General features: G+C 34.9%; 2 protein-coding genes across 6 annotated transcripts in view; one reads left to right on the top strand and one right to left on the bottom strand.

Moving 5' to 3' along the window:
* Positions 1-13,325, top strand: part of LOC121376133 (tyrosine-protein kinase SRK3-like) — a 43,001-nt gene extending 29,676 nt beyond the window's left edge. For all 4 annotated transcript variants that reach the window (XM_041503935.1, XM_041503932.1, XM_041503934.1 and 1 more), the window contains exons 7-12: positions 4-168; positions 1,266-1,525; positions 2,854-3,007; positions 5,078-5,209; positions 8,051-8,258; positions 10,463-13,325. In XM_041503935.1, coding sequence (XP_041359869.1) covers positions 4-168; positions 1,266-1,525; positions 2,854-3,007; positions 5,078-5,209; positions 8,051-8,256 — 917 coding nt within the window. In that variant the 3' untranslated portion in view covers positions 8,257-8,258; positions 10,463-13,325. The remainder of the gene's footprint in view (positions 1-3; positions 169-1,265; positions 1,526-2,853; positions 3,008-5,077; positions 5,210-8,050; positions 8,259-10,462) is intronic.
* Positions 13,326-18,624: 5,299 nt separating this feature from the next.
* Positions 18,625-27,666, bottom strand: part of LOC121375964 (glucokinase regulatory protein-like) — a 29,161-nt gene continuing 20,119 nt past the window's right edge. For both annotated transcript variants that reach the window (XM_041503707.1, XM_041503708.1), the window contains exons 11-18: positions 27,398-27,495; positions 26,780-26,856; positions 25,709-25,799; positions 24,960-25,042; positions 23,650-23,864; positions 23,136-23,175; positions 20,327-20,461; positions 18,625-19,282 (exon numbers count right to left, since the gene is read on the bottom strand). In XM_041503707.1, coding sequence (XP_041359641.1) covers positions 19,148-19,282; positions 20,327-20,461; positions 23,136-23,175; positions 23,650-23,864; positions 24,960-25,042; positions 25,709-25,799; positions 26,780-26,856; positions 27,398-27,495 — 874 coding nt within the window. In that variant the 3' untranslated portion in view covers positions 18,625-19,147. The remainder of the gene's footprint in view (positions 19,283-20,326; positions 20,462-23,135; positions 23,176-23,649; positions 23,865-24,959; positions 25,043-25,708; positions 25,800-26,779; positions 26,857-27,397; positions 27,496-27,666) is intronic.

Here is a 27,666-nt window from a genome sequence, read left to right as displayed (position 1 = left end):
CAGTGGCTGCAGACGGGCTGTGTCACAATCTCACCTCGGTCTGTCCCAAACCGAAGCCTGTGATGGAGGACCTGTCTCGCGAAACCAAAGATGACTGGGAGATCCCACGACAGTCTCTGACGTTTGAGAATAAACTAGGATCTGGGCAGTTCGGGGAAGTCTGGAAAGGTTCGTCTCTTTGGTGTATAAGGTGGGATGTACCCCAGTGGTGAAGTGCTCGCTTCATGCACGGTCGGTCTATGATCATCCCCATTGGTGGGTCCATCGGTCTATTTCTCGTTACAGCCAGTACACCACGACTGGTGTACCAAAGGCCATGGTATGTGCTTTCCTGTCTGTGGGAAAGTGCATATAATGGATCCCTTGCTGCATTAGAAAAAATGTTGCACGTTTCATATGATAACTACGTTTCAGAGTTACCAAATGTTTGACATCCAGTAGCCAATGATTAATAAATCAATGTGCTCTAGTGGTGTTGTTAAACAAAACAAACTTTAACTTTCGTGTATGATTTGTCCTTGACAGAGGTCGCCATACCAAGTTTTATGTATTGAAAATAATTGTTTTTGTTTTTTTCCTGTTGCTCATATTGTGTGTATATATTAGATGTAATCCTTTGTTTAGCAAGGGAAAGTTTAGATGGAGATATACTGGGCTTTCACAAAAACAAATATGACCACCGTGTAGATAGCCAGGTTATATACATGGCTGCTGTGTATGTTCACTTCTATGTTAAATGACAAAGGTGGCGGCTTCCATTGCCATTGTATTTATGGAATTAATTTTTGTATGTAATATTTAGCACAATATGTGTATAATAGTTGACTTGACCTGAACACTGAAAGATCCTTGCTCAGTGCAGCATCGGGTAGGTACAAAAAAGGCATTTGACAGTACAGATCATAAGAGGAGAAGAAATCAGAACGATTGTAAACTTAAAAACATGACCTTGTATATTATATTATATTATATTATATTATATTATATTATATTATATTATATTATATTATAGATTACAATGGTCAGTAGTACACTCATGTCACATCAGTCTGCGTGGCACAAAAGTCTTTGCATGTTAATTACATTACATTAAGTCTTGAAACAAGTGTTGTTGTAAACAAACAAACAACATTAATTTAATTCATAAAATAATTGTTAGGTGTGCAGACTTTAGTGCCACCAGTGTACCTCATTTTTACTTTCTAATATAGCAATATCAAGAAAATTATTTATGTGGGGTTTTTTCTACTTGTGAATTATCCCAGGCAAGTGGGCTGGAAAGACCGATGTTGCCATTAAGACTCTGAAGGAGGGCACCATGACGACGGAGGCATTCCTTGCGGAGGCGCAGATCATGAAGTCATGTCGTCATGACAAGCTGGTGCGACTGTACGCCGTGTGCACTGTGGGTGGGCCCATCTACATCGTCACGGAGCTCATGAGCAATGGCAGTCTGCTCGATTACATGAGGAACGGGGATGGCAAGACGCTTGACATGCAGCATCTCATCGATATGGCCGCTCAGGTAAGTCCAGGGTGGCAAAACAATCTTGGTTTTCTCTTGACATGGCTGCTCAGGTAAGTCTGGGGTGGCAAAACAATCTCGGTTTTCTCATCGACGTGGCTGCTCAGGTAAGTCTGGGGTGGCAAAACAAGCTCGGTTTTCTCATCGACGTGGCTGCTCAGGTAAGTCTGGGGTGGCAAAACAAGCTCGGTTTTCTCATCGAAGTGGCTGCTCAGGTAAGTCTGGGGTGGCAAAACAAGCTCGGTTTTCTCATTGACGTGGCTGCTCAGGTAAGTCTGGGGTGGCAAAACAAGCTCGGTTTTCTCATTGACGTGGCTGCTCAGGTAAGTCTGGGGTGGCAAAACAAGCTCTGTTTTCTCATCAACATGGTCGCTCATGTATGTTCGGGGTGGCAAAACAAGCTCTGTTTTCTTATCAACATGGTCACTCATGTATGTCCAGGGTGGCAAAACAAGCTCTGTTTTCTCATCAACATGGTCACTCATGTATGTCCGGGGTGGCAAAACAAGCTGGTAGCCAACCCATTTCATTGCTTCAGCTGGGTTTTAGAGTTAATTTGTTTCTATTTTAACTTAATTTGTGTGCTTTTAAAAAAATTTAAAAAATTCTGCTTTAATCCTGGGAATGCACCTCACTGTATGGACTTGTCTGTAAAGAACAGTTGTAAATTGTTAGTTGTTAGTGGTTAGTGGTTAGTAAGAGAGAACTCAGTGTAGTGTAGCTTTTTTCCCTCTGAAAATCAAAGTGTAATTTTACAGTTAAAAATTATTTGGATGGAATACATGTATGTATAGAAAAGGTGTTAATTGTTAGTTGTTAGTGGTTAGTAAGAGATAATTCAGTGTGGTGTAGTTTGTTTGTTTCTGAAAATCAAAGTATAATTTTACAGATAAAACAATATTTGGGGAGGGTGTATTGTAATATCAACTTTTTCTGTATAGAACAAGTGTTAATGGTTAGTAAGAAAAAAATTCCGTGTTGTAGTTTATTTGTTTTCTTTGAAAATCAGTAATTTTTCAGTTAAAGGTGTTAATTGTTAGTTATTAGTAGTTAGTAAGAGAGAAGTTAGTGTAGTGTAGCTTGTTAGGCGTGGTTTTTTGGGGGGAGGGGGTTGTGGGGTTAAAAATCAAAGTGTAATTTTTCAATTTAAAAACCAATTTCAGCAGAATAGGGATGATGGTTTAACACTCAGTCCCACAAAATGAGGAAATATTTGTGGGTTCTTTACACAGCTGTACATGATTTATAGTTCAAACTTGCTGATCTTGAATTTTGTCAAATATTTAAACTGTGGCAATATATTATTATACTGTTGCATTTCGTTTCAGATTGCAAGTGGCATGGCATATTTGGAGAGTCACAAATCCATTCATCGAGATTTGGCAGCAAGAAATATTTTAGTTGGGGACAACAATATCTGCAAGGTGGCTGACTTTGGGTTGGCCAAAGTGATAGAAGACGATGAATACAACCCTAAGCAAGGTTGGTGCTTTGCGTTAACTTTATAGTGGAGGCGTTCTCTTGAGATGTCATTGGTTGTGGGGTCAATTCCTTTATAGTGGAGGCGTTCTCTTGAGATGTCATTGGTTGTGGGGTCAATTCCTTTATAGTGGAGGCGTTCTCTTGAGATGTCATTGGTTGTGGGGTCAATTCCTTTATAGTGGAGGCATTCTCTTGAGATGTCATTGGTTGTGGGGTCAATTCCTTTATAGTGGAGGCATTCTCTTGAGATGTCATTGGTTGTGGGGTCTTTATGACCAGTGTATTTGTTTTTCTAATTCTGATTTTGACTATGAAATGTCTGCCATCATAGAGGGGCAGGATATAGCCCAGTGGTATAGCGCTTGCTTGATGCATGGTCCGTCTGGAACACATCTCCGTCGCTGGGCCAATTGGGCTATTTCTCATTCCAGCCAGTGCTCCACAAGTGGTGTAACAAAGGCTGTGATATGTACTATCCTGTCTGTGGGATGGTGCATATAAATGATCCCTTGCTGCTAATCGAAAAGAGTATCCCATGAAGTGGCGACGGTTACTTCTCTCAAAATCTGTGTGGTCCTTAACCATATGTCTGACGCCATATAACCCTAAAATAAAATGTGTTGAGTGCGTCGTTAAATAAAACATTTCCTTCCTTCCTTGCCAGCATAGAGAAGGTTCAAGTTGGAGAAAAGATCTTGTTCGTAGTTTAGCACATTTCCTTTCAAATTCTTTAACCATCAGAAATGAAAGTTGTCCATATTTGTCTGGAATTCAAATTGTTTTTATCGTCTATACAGTGTTTCTGGGTGTTCCACCATTTCTCAAAAGTTTTCCATATTCTCCATCTAAAACAATATAGTTTCCACCCTTTCAGACCATTGTACACCCGAAACCTTAGGGCCAGTTTCAGTACCTGACCACCTATATTAACATTTTACCAATTGGTTTCCTTTTAACATAGGGGCGAGACGACGTAGCCCAGTGGTACAGCGCTCACTTGATGAGTGGTCGGTTTGGGATCGATCCCCGTCAGTGGGCCCATTGGACTATTTCTCGCTCCAGCCAGTGCACCACTACTGGTACATCAAAGGCCGTGGTATGTGCTCTCCTGTCTATGGGATGGTGCATATAAAAGATCCCTTGCTGCTAATAAAAAAGAGTAGCCCATGAAGTGGTGACAGAGGGTTTCCTCCCTCAATATCTGTGTGGTCCTTAACCATATGTCCGACGCCTTATAACTGTAAATAAAATGTGTTGAGAGTTAAATAAACCATTTCCTTCCTTTTAACATACTTTAATCTCTGATCCCTGTTCAAGGGTTATTCACCTGCTGGACCTATTGGTTATTTTCCAATTCCATCTTGTGCACTATGACTGTCATGTCACATATCTGCCACCTTATACAGGGTTTAATTCCAATATGTATTGCCATATTTGCAATATACGTAAATGCACTTTGAGCATGTTAATTTTTTTAGATAGTTTTTTAATGCACTTTTTATTCAAATATATTCACCTAATGCAACTCAGTTTCCTATTTGTTAGCAAATAACAACTTCAGTTCAGTTTAGAAGACGTATGATATGCATCAATTTGTGTATCAATGCTGCTGATGTTTATGGATAAAGGATATGCTTTTATAAGCTGTTTTTTGTGTGATATTTTACTGTAAAATACCTGAATTATGGTATTTTATTTTGTCATTGCCAATATGTAACAAAATATATAAACACTAAGTATATATTAGCAGGATTCGAACCCACAGCAGCAGTTCACAAGTCATTTGACAGTCTGTGACATTAATCTCATGGCCAAAAACATGTAGTTCATCCACTTAATATGCAGTAACCATTACCTTTTTCATTATGAGAAGCATTAATAAAAGGTATTTAATTACTTATATAAATATATTTTCAAAAATATTTATACATATATATATATATATATATATATATATATATATATATATATGAATTGTTTTAATGTATGGTTACAAATAAAATATATAGTTTGTCCAGTTTGATGACAGTGTATTACTTATGTAAACCCATGTTGTCTTTTGAATGACAGGAGCCAAGTTTCCAATAAAGTGGACCGCACCAGAGGCTGCTCTGTACGGCAAGTTTACCATCAAGTCCGACATCTGGTCGTACGGAATTCTCCTCATGGAGATCATGACCCGAGGACAGGTGCCATATCCTGGTAAGTTCACAACATTTATTCTTTCTTTGTTTTCTTTTTTTATCCCTCTGCCACCTTTTTTCTTGTCTAGTCTGGTCAGTCTAGGATCAATCCCCATCGGTTTCTAATTCCAGCCAGTGCACCATGACTAGTATATCAAAGGCCATTGTATGTGCTATCCTGTCTTATGGGATGATACATATAAAAAATCCCTTGCTACTTATGGACAAATGTAGTGGGTTTCCTCTCTAAGACGATATGTCAAAATTACCAAATGTTTGACCTCCAATAGCCGACTATTAATAAATCATTGTGCTTTAGTGGTATCGTTAAACAAAACAAACTCAAACTCCATCATGTTTCTTGCTGATCTAGTAGCTCCTATCTTTCAACTTGTTTCGCTCTTCACCTCCACTTCCTGGTCCCAGTCACTCCAACCTCCTGTGTTTACTACATCCTGGAACGTTTCCACATTTTTATAACTTTCCTCTATCCTGGTGAGTTTACAACATCATCATAATTTTTCCATTATCTTAGTATGTGTATCACATCTTGGAACGTTAATAATTTAAAGTACTGTATTTTAGTAAATTTACAATATCTGGTCAGGGTTTTATCAGCTATGTCTATAAGACCGATAATCGGCACCATTCCCTAAAGGTTATGTCGGTTTTTATTTCTATTTTGGAGTAAAAAGATTCCCAATCTGAATGGGTATGGGAACTCTTTTTTTTTTACATGCCCATATCCAAAAAGAGTTTCAGGCACGCTTATCCTGTATTTGGCCTCTTGACATCGCCAGTTGCAAATTTCGGGACAGAATGGAATCTGAATGTAAATAATACACATTGTTTATTATTAAAGTATGTAAAGATATATTTTGAAAACAAAACGTAACACTTGACAAACACCCCTTCACTCCCATTTCATAATGCAAAATAGATATATTAATTTGAATAAATACAAGTACATGTATTATATTACTTTTTTAAATGCTAACTGAATTAGCGTATGAATGAAAATGAAAATTCCCAATTATTTTGTAAAACAACGCTAAAATTCCTAAAGTCAAAACCCAGAGAGTTGAAGTCAGATTTGAGAAACAAAACCCGGCTGGTATGTTTGCCATATTCTGGTATGTTTACAACATCCAGGTATGTTTACCATATTCTGGTATGTTTACCATATTCTGGTACGTTTGCCATATTCTGATATATTTACAACATCCAGGTATGTTTACCATATTCTGGTATGTTTGCCATATTCTGGTATGTTTACAACATCCAGGTATGTTTACCATATTCTGGTATGTTTACCATATTCTGGTATGTTTGCCATATTCTGGTATCTTTACAACATCCAGGTATGTTTGCCATATTCTGGTATGTTTGCCATATTCTGGTATGTCTGCCACATTCTGGTATGTTTGCCATATTCTGGTATGTTTACAACATCCAGGTATGTTTACCATATTCTGGTATGTTTGCCATATTCTGGTATGTTTGCCATATTCTGGTATGTCTGTCGTATTCTGGTATGTTTGCTATATTCTGGTATGTTTACAGCATCCAGGTATGTTTGCCATATTCTGGTATGTTTGCCATATTCTGGTATGTTTGCCATATTCTGGTATGTTTGTCATATTCTGGTTTGTTTGCCATATTCTGGTATGTCTGTCATATTCTGGTATGTTTGTCATATTCTGTTATGTTTACAACATCCAGGTAGTTTACCATGTCCTGGTTAGTTTAGAACACATACATAACAAACATTTTGAGAGTACTGTCCCCTACTAGGCCCAATCCCCCCACCCCTGTATTTCCTTAGTTCAAGAGCCAAAACCCTGTCACAAATGGATATGAAAGTCAAATCTGTAACTGTGCATGCTAAGGCTGGGTACACAAAATTTTAGCTGAATATCTTGAGGCATTGCGAAAAAAAACTTATATGTGTGGGACGGACGGACGGACAGATACACAGACAGATGAACACAAGGACGGAGACAAAACCTGTGGTCCCCTCCAGTTGGACTGGAAATAGACAATAAGACGTAGATCTATTTTTATCATATTTAGGAACCTGGCTAGGGATTTTCAAAACAATCTTAGTGCTATGAAATCGTAAAACCATTGTAGGCTGTGATGTCACTACAGCACATGCCATAGTGACATCATACCTTACAATGGTTTTACAATTTCATTGCACTCTTTCTCTTTATTTTATTTTCATATTTATATCCAATTAAGGTTCAAGAACGCTGTCCTGGTCACACACCTCAGCTATCTGGGCTGTCTGTTCAGGACAGTGGGTTAGTTGTTAGTGGTTAATGTTAGAAGAGGGTGTAGTGGTCTTACATCTACCCATTGAGTCATTAAAACCTGCTGTGGGTGGGAGCCAGTACCAGGCTGCGAACCCTGTACCTATACCAGTCTTATGTCCGATGGCTTAACCATGACACCACCAAGGCTGGGGCCCTGACTAATACACAGGGATTCTAAATTATGGTAGTCCCACTCCCATGGCTAGTAATATTTAGTGTTGAGCTAGGAAATAACTACCGGTACTATTGCCATGCTCGACGGCTAGTGAAAACAGTTGTCAAATGCTGTGTTTAAGTCTGTTTTGTAAATATGAATATCCTGCTCCAACCCCTACACCCCAATCTTAGTGTTTTTAAGCTCTATCTCCCTCTTTAGGCGACATTATTACTATTAGTAAAATTGTATTAACTTAAAGTAAAGTAGGGCTAGTGAATTTTTAATCTTGACTAATAAAATTTTTAAATCACTGATCCCATAGCTAATGGATTTTATAAAAAAAAAAATCTAGAAGCCCTGATACAGTTTTCTGTAAATGTTATAGGAATGAATAACCGTGAGGTGATGGAGCATGTAGAAAGAGGATATCGGATGCCAAAGCCTACAGACTGTCTGGACCCAGTTTACGAGAAAGCCCTGGAATGCTGGGACAAGAGAGCAGAGAAAAGACCAACATTCGAACATCTCTTTAACTTCTTTGACGACTACTTTGTCGAAACTGAAAAAGGATATCAAGCTACCAGTGATTAAAGGTGATTTTGTAACAACACACTCTATCTAAAGTTGGGAGCGGAATATAACTCAGTGGTACAGTGCTCGCCTGGACCCATTGGGTTATTTTTTTATCCAGCCAGTGCTCCACAACTGGTGTCACAAAGGCTGTGGTATGTACTATCCTGTTTGTGGGAAGGTTGATATAACAAATCCTTTGCTGGTAATGAAAAACATTTCCTTCCTATTTAAAGTTCTAATACTATGGTACCACCAATGAATAATGGTAATATAATAAACATATTTAAAGTTCTAATACTATGGTACCACCAATGAATAATGGTAATATAATAAACATAATTAAAGTTCTAATACTATGGTACCACCAATGAATAATGGTAATATAATAAACATAATTAAAGTTCTAATACTATGGTACCACCAATGAATAATGGTAATATAATAAACATAATTAAAGTTCTAATACTATGGTACCACCAATGAATAATGGTAATATAATAAACATAATTAAAGTTGTAAGAATATGGTACCACCAATGAATAATGGTAATATAATAAACATAATTAAAGTTCTAATACTATGGTACCACCAATGAATAATGGTAATATAATAAACATAATTAAAGTTCTAATACTATGGTACCACCAATGAATAATGGTAATATAATAAACATAATTAAAGTTGGTAATATAATATGGTACCACCAATGAATAATGGTAATATAATAAACATAATTAAAGTTGTAAGAATATGGTACCACCAATGAATAATGGTAATATAATAAACATAATTAAAGTTCTAATACTATGGTACCACCAATGAATAATGGTAATATAATAAACATAATTAAAGTTCTAATACTATGGTACCACCAATGAATAATGGTAATATAATAAACATAATTAAAGTTCTAATACTATGGTACCACCAATGAATAATGGTAATATAATAAACATAATTAAAGTTCTAATACTATGGTACCACCAATGAATAATGGTAATATAATAAACATAATTAAAGTTCTAATACTATGGTACCACCAATGAATAATGGTAATATAATAAACATAATTAAAGTTCTAATACTATGGTACCACCAATGAATAATGGTAATATAATAAACATAATTAAAGTTTTAATACTATGGTACCACCAATGAATAATGGTAATATAATAAACATAATTAAAGTTCTAATACTATGGTACCACCAATGAATAATGGTAATATAATAAACATAATTAAAGTTCTAATACTATGGTACCACCAATGAATAATGGTAATATAATAAACATAATTAAAGTTCTAATACTATGGTACCACCAATGAATAATGGTAATATAATAAACATAATTAAAGTTCTAATACTATGGTACCACCAATGAATAATGGTAATATAATAAACAATGAATAATGGTAATAATAATAAACATAATTAAAGTTCTAATACTATGGTACCACCAATGAATAATGGTAATATAATAAACATAATTAAAGTTCTAATACTATGGTACCACCAATGAATAATGGTAATATAATAAACATAATTAAAGTTAATTAAAGTAATACTATGGTACCACCAATGAATAATGGTAATATAATAAACATAATTAAAGTTCTAATACTATGGTACCACCAATGAATAATGGTAATATAATAAACATAATTAAAGTTCTAATACTATGGTACCACCAATGAATAATGGTAATATAATAAACATAATTAAAGTTCTAATACTATGGTACCACCAATGAATAATGGTAATATAATAAACATAATTAAAGTTGTAAGAATATGGTTTCACTAATTAATAAAGATTGTATTTTAATAACAAAATAATAAAAACATTTAAGCTGTGTGACCACCAATTAATGATGGTGATATTTTGATAAATGAATGTGTATTTAAACCATTACTGTATTTTATAAATCAATGTTATATTGCTACTGATAAAGACAATATATGAACAAACATTTAAAGTTGTTGTGTACTTAGAAATATGATAATAATACAGTGAAACCCCACTAAAGCAGACCCTCTCTAAACTGGACATTTTTCACGGTCCCTTTTTAAATACCAGTACAGAAAAATAACCTCTGTAAACCAGATACCCCTTAAAACCAGATTTTACACTTCATCCCGGGGGTGTCCACTTTAGAGAGGTTTTACTGTAGTATATGTATGTATGATGCTAGAATTTATGCTGATTTTTTTGATTTTTTTTTAGATCTTCCAGACTGAGTGTTTTACATTCTGTGATGTTGCTGGTGATTATCAAATAACTTACAAATGCACAGACTTGTGATATTTTAATTTGTATACAAATTCCTTGTACAAGACTTACATCGAAGAAAGAAAATTAAATCTATTATCCCTAACTACTTACTGGATAGAGGCTTTATTGCCATAGTTTTACTTGCTCCTGGGTACACATGTAGTTGTTTGGAAACGTAACTTATGTTATCAGGATGTTAACACTTGTTTATTGTGTTGTTCTGTTATGGCAAGTTAATTGTGTTAGCAAAACTACACATACATACACAATACACACATACACATACACATATACAACATAATATACACACACACATACAACATAATATACACACACATAAAACACACAGACACATCAGTGTACACACATCAATATACTCATATGTGCACACACACACAAACACACACACACACAAGAATTGAATTTAAATACACACACATACACATTAATTCAATCAAACACACATTAGCAACAATAAAAATAACACAATTTACATTAATTAAAAGACCATATTTTCTACAATCATTTATTTAATTTATAATTTAGTATGCAGTGGCATAGGAAGGTGCCAAAAAGTTTGGGGTGGGCACACACACACACATATATATATATAAACCATTGCTGCTGCTACTGGATCAAGAAAAGTGGGGGGGGTCACATGCACCCTTGCCCCTCCCCACTTCCTGCACCAATGTTATGCATAAGAAAACAAAAGAAAAAAACAGTTGTTGCCTAAGATATTCCTTAATTGGGTAGAATATTTCATTCCTTCTTATTGTAACGTTTGAGTTTTATGCCGACTTGGTCATCACTTGTTTCATGTCTTACCTTTGCTTGACACTCAATAGCTGATGTATACTTTGTGCTGGGGTGTCACTAAACATTCATTCATTCATTTATTCATTCGTTTCTTATTGATCTATCAGATTCTGTGGCAGATCAAAAAAATCCATTTCGGGGGACCCCGACGACGTGTGGCTGAAGGTGACAAACATTCCCGAAAGTATTCCTCTTAATTCTCCAACGTAAATTTTTTTACAAAATTAAATTAAATTATTACTGTCGCAAAATTTATGTGGGAAGGTGGGAGGGGGGGGGCCTTAGATCCTCCATGGAGATTAAAAATATAATAATATACATTTGGGTAAAGTTATTACAAAATAGCCAAATTCAATTTAAATTTCTTAATTTAGCTATTTGGTGTTTAAGGTTTGTTAAGACTGTATTTGTAGGGATAAAATTATTTTACATTTGAGTATTGATTTTTTTTTTTTATTACTGGGTTTGTTATTCAACTAGAATTTGGTATCTTGGAATAATCATAAAAAAAATTCTGGTAATTTTTTACTTATTGGAGATGAGGAATATAGATTTTTTTTTTCATCTACAGAAGTGATGTTTGTTTGATTTCAATTGTTTTAACAAATTATTTTACAATATTATACATGTACTATACAAATATAATTTGATTAAGAATCTATAGACGCTGTTTATAATTTATTACAGTAGTAGTAAGTTGTTACATCTTGGTTTACACTGTAAACTTTATTACCTGCATTGGTGTTGTTTTTTTGTATATATTTTGCATTTATTGTTAAGCTAAGAAATGGGAGAATCTTGCATTCCAATTTCCTGTTGATATATTTTTTTTTAAATACTTGTAGTACTTACATTGTTTCGCCTTGAAATCTGCATGAAAGCTTCAAAATATTACAATTGTTGGAAAGTAATGTGTTTCATGTTTTGTAAAACAATCGAAAACAAAAACAACAGTCTTCCGGTGATGAGCAAAATAAATTGTATGAATGAACTTGTATTGTATATAAAGGAATGTCTGAACACTTTGTTGATAGATATTCGTACAATTTATTTTTAGCTATGTCATGTTATCAGCTTCCCATACCATATAATTTATTTAAACTCAGTACAACTTTATATAAACATGTTATTTTTATACACTGATTTGTTTGCTGGTAATTATTACATGATTTAATTACCTAGAATTTTTTTAAAAAATGAAGAATGGACATAATTCAGTATTTCGAAGGTCATTTGAACAATTGACATAATCCACCATCTGAAGAATTCAACATTTGAAAGAATGACCATTCTACAAGGATGAACATAATTAAACTTTTGAAGGAAATGTACATAATTCAGCATCTCAAGGATGGAAATAATTCAAGATTTCAAGAACTGACAATTAAATATTAAAGTTTAAAAATTAAACTTTAAAGATGAACATCAGTTTTGAGCGATTCATGATTGCATGCAATTACGATCTTGTCATAACATTCCTTAGACTCTGCACTGCGCAGTGATACAGCCATGACCACCAGAACTCTGTGTTTTAGGTTTCTGTAATTCAACATTTCAATGATGAAGGATTTATTTCCTTTTATCTAACACAGCTCTTATGGATTCATATTTAACCAATGTGATTTTGAGAAATAGATTCAAAGCAATGCTAAAATTATTTTTAATTTTGCTAGTAATAGTTTAGAATTTTAGGTTTAAACATTTTGGCAACACGTTATTTTATTATTACTGTGAAATCACTTTTGTTTTTGTGTTGGTCTACTTTTCATGTACTAGTGTAGTCAACAAATTTAAGAACACAACAGAACTACAATCAATGTATAGGCTATTGACAATTGACCGATTGACAATTTTATTTTCTACCACCCCTGATGTATACATATAATGTGAATTTATGATAGACCTTTTTTGATCCACAAATTTAAGTACCAAACGAAATGTGTATGTTAGCAAAACCATGAACATTTAAGCCAATGAAATAAAGGATTTCACAGCATATTTCTGGTTTGTACATTGTAAACGTTATGTGTAGTATGGCACAGAATATTTGTTTTAAAATAACTGCATGTGGTTCATGTACATAATTATTTATGTATATATACAAAGGTATGATAAAATCTGGTTCTTGTAGTGTTTTAAATTCAATAATGTGAAATTTGTTCATTGTTTTGTGCATTTCTTTTCAGATCAAGCCAAAACATACATTATTAAAAGACATAGTGTATTTTGATTACATTCAAGTTGCCATTAAATTATATAACTGACTTTGTTTTTTTCAGTATGCAGTTTTTAATTGTTACCTGGTAATTTTCATCCTACATATATATATATAGGGTGTGTATATTATTTAATATACATGTATATACATATATGTGTGTATATATATATATATATATATATATATACATGCTAAGAAGTCACACAAATACACTTAAAACCTTATCTAACTGCATAATATTAACAATAATAATATATGTATTATACATATTTGTATTATTTTTCCTATGGGTCTTCTGTATAGGCAATGTGAACTGAAGAGAAATTTACATATACATTTATTTTTAAAATGAAATTTGTTAAAATGAAATGTGTTGTTTATTAATGAATTTAATTGTCAAACAGACCACACCTAATAAATATGCTGTAAATAGTACTAACCCATAGTATAGTTGTGCAGCTAACCTTTCGACTTCTATTTTAAAACTATGCAAATTTTATATAGTGAATATATAATTATATTATTAGTTTTATTATTTATAGCTATCACATTATATATCTGTTAGTCTTTCAAAGAAGTTGTATCAGTGGTGAAATAAAGATATATTAATTTAAAATAATTCTAACCTTTCAAAAAAACAAATTTTAATTTTGGGGGTAAATGTTAATATCTGATGGCATTACAATAGAATTTTGGTTGAGACAAAGGATAACCATTTCCTGCCATCATTTTATGTTATTTTTCACCCTCAAGTAGTGCTTTCTGTTGGTTTTTATGTTATAAAAGTATGAGTATGCATTACCGTTGTCAGATTTATCGTATAGTTCATCCTGTTGTTAAAAGCATTGTTTGCCTTGTTCTTGCATTAAAAACAGGATATCAATGTATGCTCTATTTAGTTTAAAACAAAATTCATATTATGCTATCTTCTTAAACAAAAAAAGTCATGGTATGTTGTTTCCTGCTGTTAAATACCATATGTCCTTTAAAATTAATTATGGTATTGGTATGTTGTTTCCTGCTGTTAAATACCATATGTCCTTTAAAATTAATTATGGTATTGGTATGTTGTTTCCTGCTGTTAAATACCATATGTCCTTTAAAATTAATTATGGTATTAGTATGTTGTTTCCTGCTGTTAAATACCATATGTCCTTTAAAATTAATTATGGTATTAGGCAAGAATGTCGAGAATAGTAATTTGTTTTCAATTTTTTTTTATTAAACCAAAACACCACCAAATAAATGTTGATATACATTGCATGTCATTTAAATATAAGATACATATACAGTGAGAAAAGTGATAGGAATAAATAACATACATGTAGTATGGGTGTGTCCGAAAAGATTTTATAGCAATATTGATGGAAATATTAATGTCAGTAGGTTACCATGCCCATTTTATGGTAACATGTTATTACCAGGCACTATGCTTATGTTGATACCAGAATTTCATAATGTCTGGTATTTCATATCCTGTTACAAAATGCAAGGTAAATATACCTTCATTCTGTTAACTGAATTCAGTATGTTATTTCGTACAATCAAAAATACTTTTACATTAGATTAGATACAAGTTATATTTATATATTTTTACTCTGTGTACTTACAGGACTGTAACGACTTCCATAGTGTTATATACGTTTGATATATGCATTCCTTTTTATAACATTCGATAAGTTGTGTATACACACTTATTTTTTAAGTTACCAAATCCACCTTGCCGTGTGCCTTTCAATACTGAATTTTTTTATCTTCCATTTTATATTCAGATAAAATAATATTATATTTTGTGTACTTTTTTATTTCACTTGATATGAATTTGTAAATAACACTGTATATAAAATATATATTCTGCTAAAATAAACTGACAAGCTGATATGTATCTGTTTTATTTTTACCAACATTGGTTACAACTATACATGTATTGATAAGGCTTTATATTATCATTGGAAGACGTCAACAATTGGAGGGGCCAGTTATACATTAATCTGTCTTTCAACTTGGGTTTGGCTGGGATGTAGCCCAGTAGTAAAGCACTCGCTCGATGTGCGGTCGGTCTGGGATCGATCCCAGTCAGTGGGCCTATTGGGCTATTTCTTGTTCCAGTTAGTGCACTACGACTGGTATATTAAAGACTGTGGTATGTGCTATCCTGTCTGTGGGATGATGCATATAACAGATCTCTTGCTACCATACTAATGGAAAATTGTATCTGGTTTCCTCTCTAAGACAGTATCTCAGAATTACAAAATGTTTGACATCCAATAGCTGATGATTAATAAATCAATGTGCTCTAGTGGTGTCATTAAACAAAATAAACTTTAACTTTCAACTAGGGTTTGTGTGGGGGAGCAATGCATAATCTTCAGTGTTGGGGAGATGGTGCCCTCCTGCTTCCATACCTTAAGGAGTATCTGGGTATAAGCATACAAAAACCGAGGGGCAGGGATAGCAACTGCCCCTCTAGTTCTAGAGCAAATCCTCAAATTCAGGCAAAAATAATAGAGATATTTGGGCAAATTGTGCTAACCTACAGCCTTTTCATCATGTATTTCTATTCTACCTGAAATATTAGTTGTAATTCATGTAAAAATCCATTTGCAGCCCTATATATACTCTTCAAAAAAAGTAGGGGAACTCTAATAAGAATTTACACTTGCCAAAATTGTAAGGTATATTAGTTATGGGGAATGGTTCTATGATAATAGTGAATTAATTTGGCAAACATTACAACCGGTAGTTCAGTATTACAGTAGGTTTTATGACCACCAAAGATCTTGAAGGACGATTGGGGTCAGAAATGAAATTTGAAAGGTGACGTTTTTTTATCAGTAAATCGCAAATTCAACAATAAAAATGACTAAAAACAAAACAGTAACAACTGTATGATCAACAGAATGAAAAAGATAGACAGAAATAATGTTCCACAGTGATTAATCGACCTTCCTGGAAATTGTCAAAATCGATAATGACAGCCCACACACGTGTATGGGGCAACTGCATGATGTGTGTTGATAAACAGACCTGAACGTTCTTTACTAGGATGTCTGTGGTCAAAACGTATGTTTGGTCTAATAGTTGATATTAACATTAATATTTCAGGTTCCCCTACTTTTTTGAAGAGTATAGCTGTTTGGCAGTAATGCTAATATGAAAAAAGTTTTATCTAAATTCAGCCATTTTCGTTTAATTTGGGCGAAAATCAGCCTGCCCCTCATCAAAAACGGGAGCCCATACACCTATGCATCTGGGCAATATTCAGTCAAATAACACAGAACAAAATTCATTCTGGACTGGTTTTTGTGCTTCACCTTAAATTGAATGAACACACCAGGATTGAAGGAAATTGTATCAATATTAATCTTGCTCATCACTGAATGCAGGCTTGGGTTTTATTTGGAGGAAGGTTCACAGTTTAAATGCCTGTTTGTGGGGGTGGGGGGCTGAATAAAGCATTGGAGACAAGATCTGTAAGGTGTCCAGGGGTATGCCACCAATTTATTTAAAGTAAAAGTTGCTAGGAATGGAGGTGGAGGACTCCAACCCCCCAAAGCCACACCTTCAATCCACTACAGACTTTTCCCATATTGAGTATCCAGTATAAAAGTCCTTTGACACAGCGTAACTGTACAGCTATAGGTTCATTTGAAAAATTGTAAAGCATATAAAATGGCAATTAATTGCTCTGTGACTGGTTTATCAATGTCTACTGTTCTGTCAGTGGAATTGTGAGTTAAAGATCACTTAATGCAAATTAGTAAGATACTGGCGTAGCCAGGATTTTAGATTGAGGGAGCAAAGGGGAGGGGACAACCCACACTATGTATGTATGATTTTATAAAATTTAATACACACACACTACACCACTGTGGTAACAGTAGTCATGTTATGGTAGCTGATGGCAGCTTATAGTCTGTCCCAACCTCCTACAAAAATGTTATTTGTAATTTCAGTTTGGTTTGAAGCAAGAAGAAATGTAAAAGTGTTTTGGAAAAAAATCCCAATTTAGAAAACAATCTGCTCAGAAATAAATAGCTTGTAGTAAATTGCATAGTATGAAGGACTACAGACAACTATGATTGTGTGATTTACCCTCAGCTCAAATACATTTCAAATAGAACTAATAATGAATTGAAGTAAATTGCATAGTATGAAGGACTACAGACAACTATGATTGTGTGATTTAGCCTCGGCTCAAATACATTTCAAATAGAACTAATAATGAATTGAAGTAAATTGCATAGTATGAAGGACTACAGACAACTATGATTGTGTGATTTAGCCTCGGCTCAAATACATTTCAAATAGAACTAATAATGAATTGAAGTAAATTGCATAGTATGAAGGACTACAGACAACTATGATTGTGTGATTTAGCCTCGGCTCAAATACATTTCAAATAGAACTAATAATGAATTGAACACTGTGAATTACTTTTATAAAAGTAAAAATTTGATATCAATTTCGGTTTTTTAGCATGCTTTGTGAAATGAATGTTAATGAATGTAACAATGAGTGACAAAAAATCAGTAAATATATTGTAAGAAAAACATTTACATCTGCAGAATTATTGTTAATATTTTTTATTCAGTGGCTTGTTTTAAAGAAAAATGTATAACAAAATAATTCAAATATGTTCTCAAATTGGACTATAATCTATTCCTGACAACCAGGAAATCAAAAGAGCATCTCATTCAGACAGTATAGTAGTTTAAACATATAAGCAATAAATACCGAGTTAACCATGACCCTTCCTCAAATCCATTCATCATTAAGGGACGGTCCATAAATATCGATGTGCTTCACAATCCGAACAATGTTCGGAAGGGGGGGAAGGGAGTAAAAGCCATGTTCGGATTGCTTTTCAGGTAAAACATCGGTCCATCGAAGGTCAATGTTTCGTACACATTATATCAATGTTTTTATGTTAGCATTAGGGGAGGGGGGGGAGGGGGTCAAACCCAATCCTAACATTGTTAGGATTATGAAAACCATTGACATTTATGGACCGTCCCTAATTAACTATAGTACTGCAGTACTTTACTTTGAAAAACAAATAATCAAAGATTATCCATAAAATGTTCTAATTTATTACAAAATGAACTCATTAGAAATGATCCTGGTGAGCCATGGTAGATCTGGGCCCAATTTCACAAAACATTGTAAGCCAAGTTTTACACGTAAATGTAAATCTACGACTAATATACAATTCTTGTTACTATTATAGTATGACAAATATAGTTAGAAATACACTAATTTCATTTTCTTTTGTCTTTAAAATGCTCCAACTTCTGTAATGATGCAATTTTGTGAAATAGACACCAAACACGTGTAAACGCACAACCAGTATGACTGCTAGTAGCAGACGTAAACTTATGATGTTTAGTGAAATATGCCCCTGTACATTAATTTTATCTGAGACTTTTCAGAAAGTGTTTTCTTTTTTTGAGGTATTTTGTGAGTTGTTTTAGAGAGCATTGCTGCTCACTTTCTCTAGAGTTGATGAAATAGCTGTTGTTATGACATGATGTTTTAGAGAGCATTGCTGCTCACTTTCTCTAGAGTTGATGAAATAGCTGCTGTTATGACATGATGTTTTAGAGAGCATCGCTGCTCACTTTCTCTAGAGTTGATGAAATAGCTGTTGTTATGACATGATGTTCCTCCAGAACAGATTTTGCTTTATCCACTGGACATTTCAATATGGCAGCTACAAGTGCTACTGGAACAATCTAAAAAACAAAACCAAAACGAGTATGGGTGAAGTACATGATACGCTCATCAGGAGTTTGATGGGAAAACCATAAATATTAATAAATATGTTATGGGTATGATTCAAGTCTAATTATGTGAAATGTTTGCAATGTGATGAATGAACAGTTTGTTTTGGACCAACTACTGATGATACTGTATCCATTGGAGAAGGTGCTGTCTGATTAATGAAGTCCTGACTTCTTCAAAGGCTAAACAAGATTTTCCTATGATGTTCAGAATATAGACAAATTATTTGATTTATTTGTATCATATTGACCTAGTAATTGTATGTAACTCACCACCATCCCAAGTTGTTCCTACATGTGAGGTTTGATGGTTCTGTACGCAAGATATGGTCCAGACAAGAAAAAGTTAACAGACGGATGGATGGATGGACAACACCATACCATAATATGACCCATCATAGATGGATGTATAAAAATGTGTAGAAAGTTAATAAGTTATTACAGAATAAAATTTCAATAATTACTTCACAAAAATATTGTTAACCGTAGATATTTCTGACTGGTAGAAGTAGTTTAATTTTGGTTTACGTTTTGCATTAACGTTGATGTTTTCAGTGTACACAGGTTAAATCAGTTGTAGAGAACTGATAGCTTTTAAAATCCCTAGCCAGGTTACTATTGTTATGAAATCGATATAAAAGATTTTTTTTTTTTTCAGACAATCTGATCTTCAAGCAAATGCATTTTAGTTATATTGATTAAAACATATTAGGGTGAAGTTACAAAGCCTGTGTATGTTTTACATGCATGTAACCACAGACATTTACAATGCTTAAACACCTGCATTTAAGAAAAACAGGCTTTGTTAAATTCGGCCCATTGTTTTTAAACAAAGGATTATGTACCACCTTTTTGTTGTTGTTATGTTGTGGACTATGAAAATACTTTCACAACAAAATATCTATAGGTTTCACTCGGTATATCTTTGCAATGGTTTAGTAACATGGGCAATAGTAACAAGGCACCATTAGTGAAACATGCATTAGAATAACTAACTTTCTGTTGTGGTGTTGCCATGGCAATGTGTTCAGCAATCGGGGCTGCGACCTGGTCATCTTTGAGATTGTCTGTGTGGTAGATTGATCTCAACAAATACTCTTTGCACTCTGCTGTGCTTAGATCAGAATATCTCTACAAATATACAAAGACAATTTATAAAATACCTCTCCAATACACATAACGACAATGGCAACTACATACAGGACTCCAAATTAATTTTGTCAACTGGGAAGCAAACTTTACTTTTTCATATTTCCTTATGGAAGCAAATGCTAGAAACTGACAAGCAGTTCTAGACATTAGTATCAAAATCAGATTTGTAATGTAAGATTTTAACAGCAATGTGGAAACCTTGAGACACAGATAAAAGTAAATTTATATTATGATATATCTGGAACACTGTCAAAAATAAGAAGGAAAACAATAGCTGCTTGTAAAGCTCATTATCAGACAATAAATCTCTATTTTCAGGCGCGGATCCAGAGGAGGGGATGGGGGTCTGGACCTCTCCCCCCCCCCCCCCATTCAGGACAATTAACTTTTTTTCCCCCTCTTATTTTAATGAATGAATATTTTTTTATTTAATTAGTTGCATATAAAAAAACCTGCAAAAGATTCTGGATCCGGGCTTGATTTTATCTATGAAATAATGCCCCAGGAGTTATGCTATATGTTGAAATTAATATAATGAAGATAAGATAAGCCACAGGGGGTAGATTTCAATGTTTTAAAACATATGGCCTGTGGGAAATACATAAGACATTTCGGTAAGTGATATTGGATCTGTGAAAAAAATATTAGGTGTAATGTATATTCTGAAAAAATAAGAGTAGTAGTGGAGAGAAGGGGATATGACCTAAGAGTAGTAGTGGAGAGAAGGGGATATGACCTGAGAGTAGTAGTGGAGAGAAGGAGATATGACCTAAGAGTAGTAGTGGAGAGAAGGGGATATGACCTGAGAGTAGTAGTGTAGAGAAGGGGATATGACCTGAGAGTAGTAGTGGAGAGAAGGGGATATGACCTGAGAGTAGTAGTGGAGAGAAGGGGATATGACCTGAGAGTAGTAGTGGAGAGAAGGGGATATGACCTGAGAGTAGTAGTGGAGAGAAGGGGATATGACCTGAGAGTAGTAGTGGATAGAAGGGGATATGACCTGAGAGTAGTAGTGGATAGAAGGGGATATGACCTGAGAGTAGTAGTGGAGAGAAGGGGATATGACCTAAGAGTAGTAGTGGAGAGAAGGGGATATGACCTAAGAGTAGTAGTGGAGAGAAGGGGATATGACCTAAGAGTAGTAGTGGAGAGAAGGGGATATGACCTAAGAGTAGTAGTGGAGAGAAGGGGATATGACCTAAGAGTAGTAGTGGAGAGAAGGGGATATGACCTAAGAGTAGTAGTGGAGAGAAGGGGATATGACCTAAGAGTAGTAGTGGAGAGAAGGGGATATGACCTGAGAGTAGTAGTGTAGAGAAGGGGATATGACCTGAGAGTAGTATTGGAGAGAAGGGAATATGACCTGAGAGTAGTAGTGTAGAGAAGGGGATATGACCTAAGAGTAGTAGTGGAGAGAAGGGGATATGACCTAAGAGTAGTAGTGGAGAGAAGGGGATATGACCTAAGAGTAGTAGTGGAGAGAAGGGGATATGACCTAAGAGTAGTAGTGGAGAGAAGGGGATATGACCTAAGAGTAGTAGTGGAGAGAAGGGGATATGACCTAAGAGTAGTAGTGTAGAGAAGGGGATATGACCTAAGAGTAGTAGTGGAGAGAAGGGGATATGACCTAAGAGTAGTATTGGAGAGAAGGGGATATGACCTAAGAGTAGTAGTGTAGAGAAGGGGATATGACCTAAGAGTAGTATTGTAGAGAAGGGGATATGACCTAAGAGTAGTAGTGTAGAGAAGGGGATATGACCTAAGAGTAGTAGTGGAGAGAAGGGGATATGACCTAAGAGTAGGAGTGGATAGAAGGGGATATGACCTAAGAGTAGTAGTGGAGAGAAGGGGATATGACCTAAGAGTAGTAGTGGAGAGAAGGGGATATGACCTAAGAGTAGTAGTGGAGAGAAGGGGATATGACCTAAGAGTAGTAGTGGATAGAAGGGGATATGACCTAAGAGTAGTAGTGTAGAGAAGGGGATATGACCTAAGAGTAGTAGTGGAGAGAAGGGGATATGACCTAAGAGTAGTAGTGGAGAGAAGGGGATATGACCTAAGAGTAGTAGTGGAGAGAAGGGGATATGACCTAAGAGTAGTCCTTAAGATAGCAGTGCACATAAAACAAGTGTGTGTCAGAAAAGTTTAGGGATGGTGAGAGTTCAGTTGAAGGTTCTGTCATGAAGGAAGGAAGGATTTCCTCCAAGCTATGACACAGGAAGGAAGAAGGAAATGTTTTATTTAATGACGCACTCAACATTTTATTTATGGTTATATGGCGTTGGACATACATGTATGGTTAAGGACCATACAGATATCAGGAGAGGAAACCCGCTGTTGCCACTGCAGCAAGGGATCTGTTATCTACACCATCCCACCAACAGGATAGTACATACCACAGCCTTTGTTACACAAGTTGTGTAGCACTGGCTGGAACGAGAAATAGCCCAATGGGACCACCAATGAGGATCGATTCTAAACTGACCGCGCATCAAGCAAAGCTTTAGCACTAGGCTACGTCCCGTCCCCTTCCTATTGTGAAGAGATTACTTTGTTGGATGGAGAGTGAGACAAACATATTTAACAACCAATGTGCTAATGTAATCTCATATTTAGAACATGCAATTTAAGTAGAACTGTATATATAACAAACCTGAATAATTCCAACAGCTCTGTGGAACAATTTGTTGTTGCTGAAAACAATGGAAAAAAGAAATGTGTTTGTTTTTTTGTGGCAAAGAGCATTTTTTCTATCAGTAACATACAGACCATTTCTGGTATCTAAGATTTACACCCAAGATGCTTTACTTTGAATACAAGCAGAAAAATAAATCATATTATCATAAAATCAGTTTATTTGTATATTAATAGGACAAAGTTTCACTAAGTTTAACTCATAACTAACAATCAATTTCAGTTATTTTAATGTCTGTGGATGGGTTGGCTTTGACATCTAAGTCATCACCATGGAACAGCCAATCAAAGATGTTTTTAAATCAATCAACAATATATGTGGAATACTGCTGTGTGATACCACAAATTTCACACAGTGTTCTGGCCAATAGGTGTGCAAGAAACATCAAATGATCATGGTTTCTTTCCTTTCCTATGTTTTTCACTATTGAATGACTCAGAATTTTGAGAACTGATCAGTGATTTGTGAGTACCTGACTTTGACGTCCACCATGATGTTCTGATAGATCTTGCCCTTAAGGATGTGTGCTCCAGTTGAGATGGAGTTAAGAATCCATTTGACAGACATTTCAGCATACAGCTGTTTGTTGCCCCTGGTTACCTGCTCTGGTAAGGTTCGAGACATCTCTGACATAGGAAGTGTAACATTGACAGTCTTGTCAAAAAGACTTTGAACTTCAGTTGGCATCTGTAGAAAAAATGATTTTTAAAACTCATTTGCTAAAAGTGAATTTGTTTCTTCTAATAACACTGACAGTCTTGTCAACAACAAAAAATTTACCTTCAGCTGGCATTTGTAGAAATATTTTATTTTTTAAAATTATTTGTTAAAACTGACTCTTTTTTTAAATAATGTTTCAGCCACATCTATATTTGAATGCATAACAAAAATAAGAGTTAAAAATAAGTTGATATTAATTAGGATGCATATCTGAATGAGCACCATCAAAGTTATAAAATTAACAACCATGACAGGGTGTGACAATTTTTTAAAAAGCCACACAGCTAGTGGGTTTGTAAATTTACAATACACATAAAGTGATAAGGCTGAAAAACTATTTTTCAAGAAACCCAATCCCTATAGTAACTAAAAAACACAGCTGACCTGTTTTTTTGTTTTTTTCATGTACATGAGTATACAAAATTTGTAAAAAAAACAATTGTTAGTATTACCTGGTATTAGAAATTAGTATTATTTAATGAAAATTTATTTTGACCTGTAGCTCGGTGAATGAAGTTTCAAAAATAAATAATTTTTTTGTTTAAACTGCATGACCTTTCATGATGAAAAGATGCTAGTTATTAATATTAAATTATAAGTTACATTAACAATTATTTGACAGCAAGCTTGAGCCAATAAAACTAAAAATAATTATCCAGTTAAGCATAAGCGTACAAGAGAGAGGGGCGGGAGGAGGGGCAACTGTCCCCCCCCCCCCCCTCAGTGCTGGTGCAAAACATTAAATTTGGGCAAAAATGATAGAGACATTCAGGCAAAAAGTGCTAATCTGAGACCTTTTTACCATGTATTTCCATCATTCTACCCTCAAAAATTGTTGTAATCCATGAAAAAAATGTCTAGTGAATCGTTTGCAACTCTATATAGCTGTTTGGTAGTAATGCTAATATGAATAAATGTTGTTATACAGATTCGGGCATTTTAGTTTAATTTTGGCAAAAGCCAGCCTGCCACCCTGCCACCTACAAAAATGGCAGCCCATACGCCTATGCAGGTGTAAGCCATAGTTCTAAATGTAAAATACATAAAGCATGAAATTCCAACCTTTTCTGTCTCATCACCAATAAACACCAATGCCTTCTGACATTTTGTCTCCTTCGTTGTGTGATCTACCACAATATCTGTATCTGAAACAAAATATACAAATATGAGAACAGAGTGTAAAAGAGTTCTGAATCTGAGACTCAGAGATTGTTCTGGGTTCCTGGGTGATGAACAGGATGTTTAAATTTTCATTTTAACATATTTCCGTGCTTACCGGTATCTAATTATGGTTCATGCATGTTGTCCTGGACACACACCGTAGCTATCTAGCATGTCTGTCCAGGACAGGGGGTTAGTTGTTAATTGTTAGTTGTTAGTTTAGTAAGAGAGAAGAGGGTGCAGCGGTCTTACAACTACCCATTAAGTTGTTAAAACTCATTCTGGGTGGGAGCCGGTACCGGGCTGCGAATCCGGTACCTACCAGTCCTTATGTCTGATGGCTTAACCACAACACCATCGAGGCCAGAAGACTTGTATCTTTAATCAGTTGGTTGCAGGTCCAACCCTCTTACAGCCAGCCTATAATGATTTATAACTAAGTCCTGAGTTACACAAACATTTGCCATTAGTCTATTTTAAACTATTTGTTATACCGGGGTAATAGGTTTAATTAGGTCTTCTCGAACGTTATTAAAAAGTGGCTTTAAATGATTATTTTGTTAGTGCCAGAGTGAAAGTTATATGTGAATATGAAACTGCATTAATTAGTACAGCTCATCAGTGTAATAATATTAAATATTAGACAATACCTGATGTCAGCACAACAATCAAATCATCTTTGGAGAGAGTTGGTAAGATGTCTTTATCAAAGTCACTTTTTGAAATTCTGAAATGTTTGCCCTAAAAATGTAAGAATTTAATTAACATTCAACTTTTACAAGTTTAAAATTCAACTTTCACCAAATGTTTTAATGTTGCATTTATGCTTGTCTTGTGTCAAGGCTATTACAGCATATTTGAAGTATATACCTGCTTACCTACATATATGTAAACCTATCATTCTGTGTGAGCCATTTTTGCGGTATACATGGATCACTGTCCAAACGGGGGACAGGATGTAGCTCGGCGGTACAGCGCTCGCCTGATGCGCTATCATTCTAGGATCAATTCCCATCAGTGGGCCCATTTGGCTATTTCTTGTTCCAGCCAGTGCTCCACAACTGGTGTAACAAAGGTTGTGGTATGTACTATCCTGTCTGTGGGATGATGCATATAAAAGATCCCTTGCTGCTAATCAAAAAGAGTAGGCCATGAAGTGGCGACAGCAGGTTTCCTCTCTCAATATATGTGTGGTCCTTAACCATATGTCCGATGCCATATAGCCGTAAATAAAATGTGTTGAGTGCATCATAAAATTAAATATTTCTTTCCTTCCTTCCTTCCTTCCTTCCTTCCTGTGTCATAGCTTGGGAGAAATCTGTCTAATCTGGCACTAAATTGGCATAATTCATCAGTCCCACTGGGCTAAGTCCCGCCCCATCTCTTAACAAGGCCAAAGTAATCACTGAACAATCTTGTATAGCTGATGGGAAATGGCAGATGTCTGACATAGATGACCACAAGAGACAAGCGCATGTCGCAGTTGGAGAGACAAGGACTGGGATGTGGAGGTGGACAGTGAAAGAAGTTGAAAGTTAGGAGAAAAAAGTTGAAAGATTGGCAAGAAATAAGATGGAATTCAAAGGAGAGAAAAGAAAAGGGTTTGTGAGATTTAAAAAACGAGAAAAGAAAAGGAGAAAAAACAACAACATAATCAGTGACTGAATTAAGAATTTCTTTTGACTACAGTGAGAAACGCCCTGGTTAATGATGTGTCTTACCAAGTGAGAGATGTTCCCCTCATTGATTGGAAACTCAGCGTATCCCTCTCTTATAAATCCCCGTACGTCATCAAGAGCTAGGGAAATAAAGTATGTCAAATCAGAGTCCGTAATAATGGTACAATGAAATACATACATGTTTAATCATACTAAACAGGGGCAGGATGTAGCCAAGTGGTAAAGCGCTTGGTCGATGCACGGTCAGTCTGGAATAGATTCTGTACCTTTGGAATAGTACGTGAATTTTGTAAAATATGAAAAATGTACTTTGTGGTATCAGAATAACCAAGGTGACCAGAAACATTTTGGATGTCCAGAAATGGATGTAACAGAAAAAAAAATCAACCTCCACTGAGGGGATTTGAACCACAGACTCTCAGTACAAGAGTCCAGCACTCTACCAACTGAGTTAATAGGAAAATTCCCGCTAGCTACTGCCAGTAGGAACACTTTATACCAGCACATGGATAACTAAACAATAAAATCTAAATAATGAATAATTTCAATTTAAAAAAAATAAGACTCTAAATGTAATAGTGAAAAATATGGCAAAGCATTTAAAAACTAAGGTCTGTCACTTTAAATGATTCGTGGGTCTTATGAAGGATATCAACTCACTAGCTCCAAATGTGGGTGGGCACTCTGAGGCGTCAATCATCCCCATGATGGCCAGGTTATCAAGCCCAAGGTAGTAGATGCAACAGCCTGCATTTAGACTGAGAAACAAAATTGTGCAAATAGTTTACAACAATACCTAAATACTGTAGTCCATCCCATCCTTATACAAATGTGGTTTCTGTTAATAATTTCAATTTGGTTTGAAGAAAAGTAAAATTGTTTTGGAAATAACAAGAAAAATTTGTGTGTGTGTGTGCAAGTTACAAAAC

This window comes from Gigantopelta aegis, chromosome 6 (genome assembly GCF_016097555.1).
Source record: "Gigantopelta aegis isolate Gae_Host chromosome 6, Gae_host_genome, whole genome shotgun sequence".
Taxonomy (NCBI): domain Eukaryota; kingdom Metazoa; phylum Mollusca; class Gastropoda; order Neomphalida; family Peltospiridae; genus Gigantopelta; species Gigantopelta aegis.
This window is presented reverse-complemented; position numbering and strand designations above follow the sequence as displayed.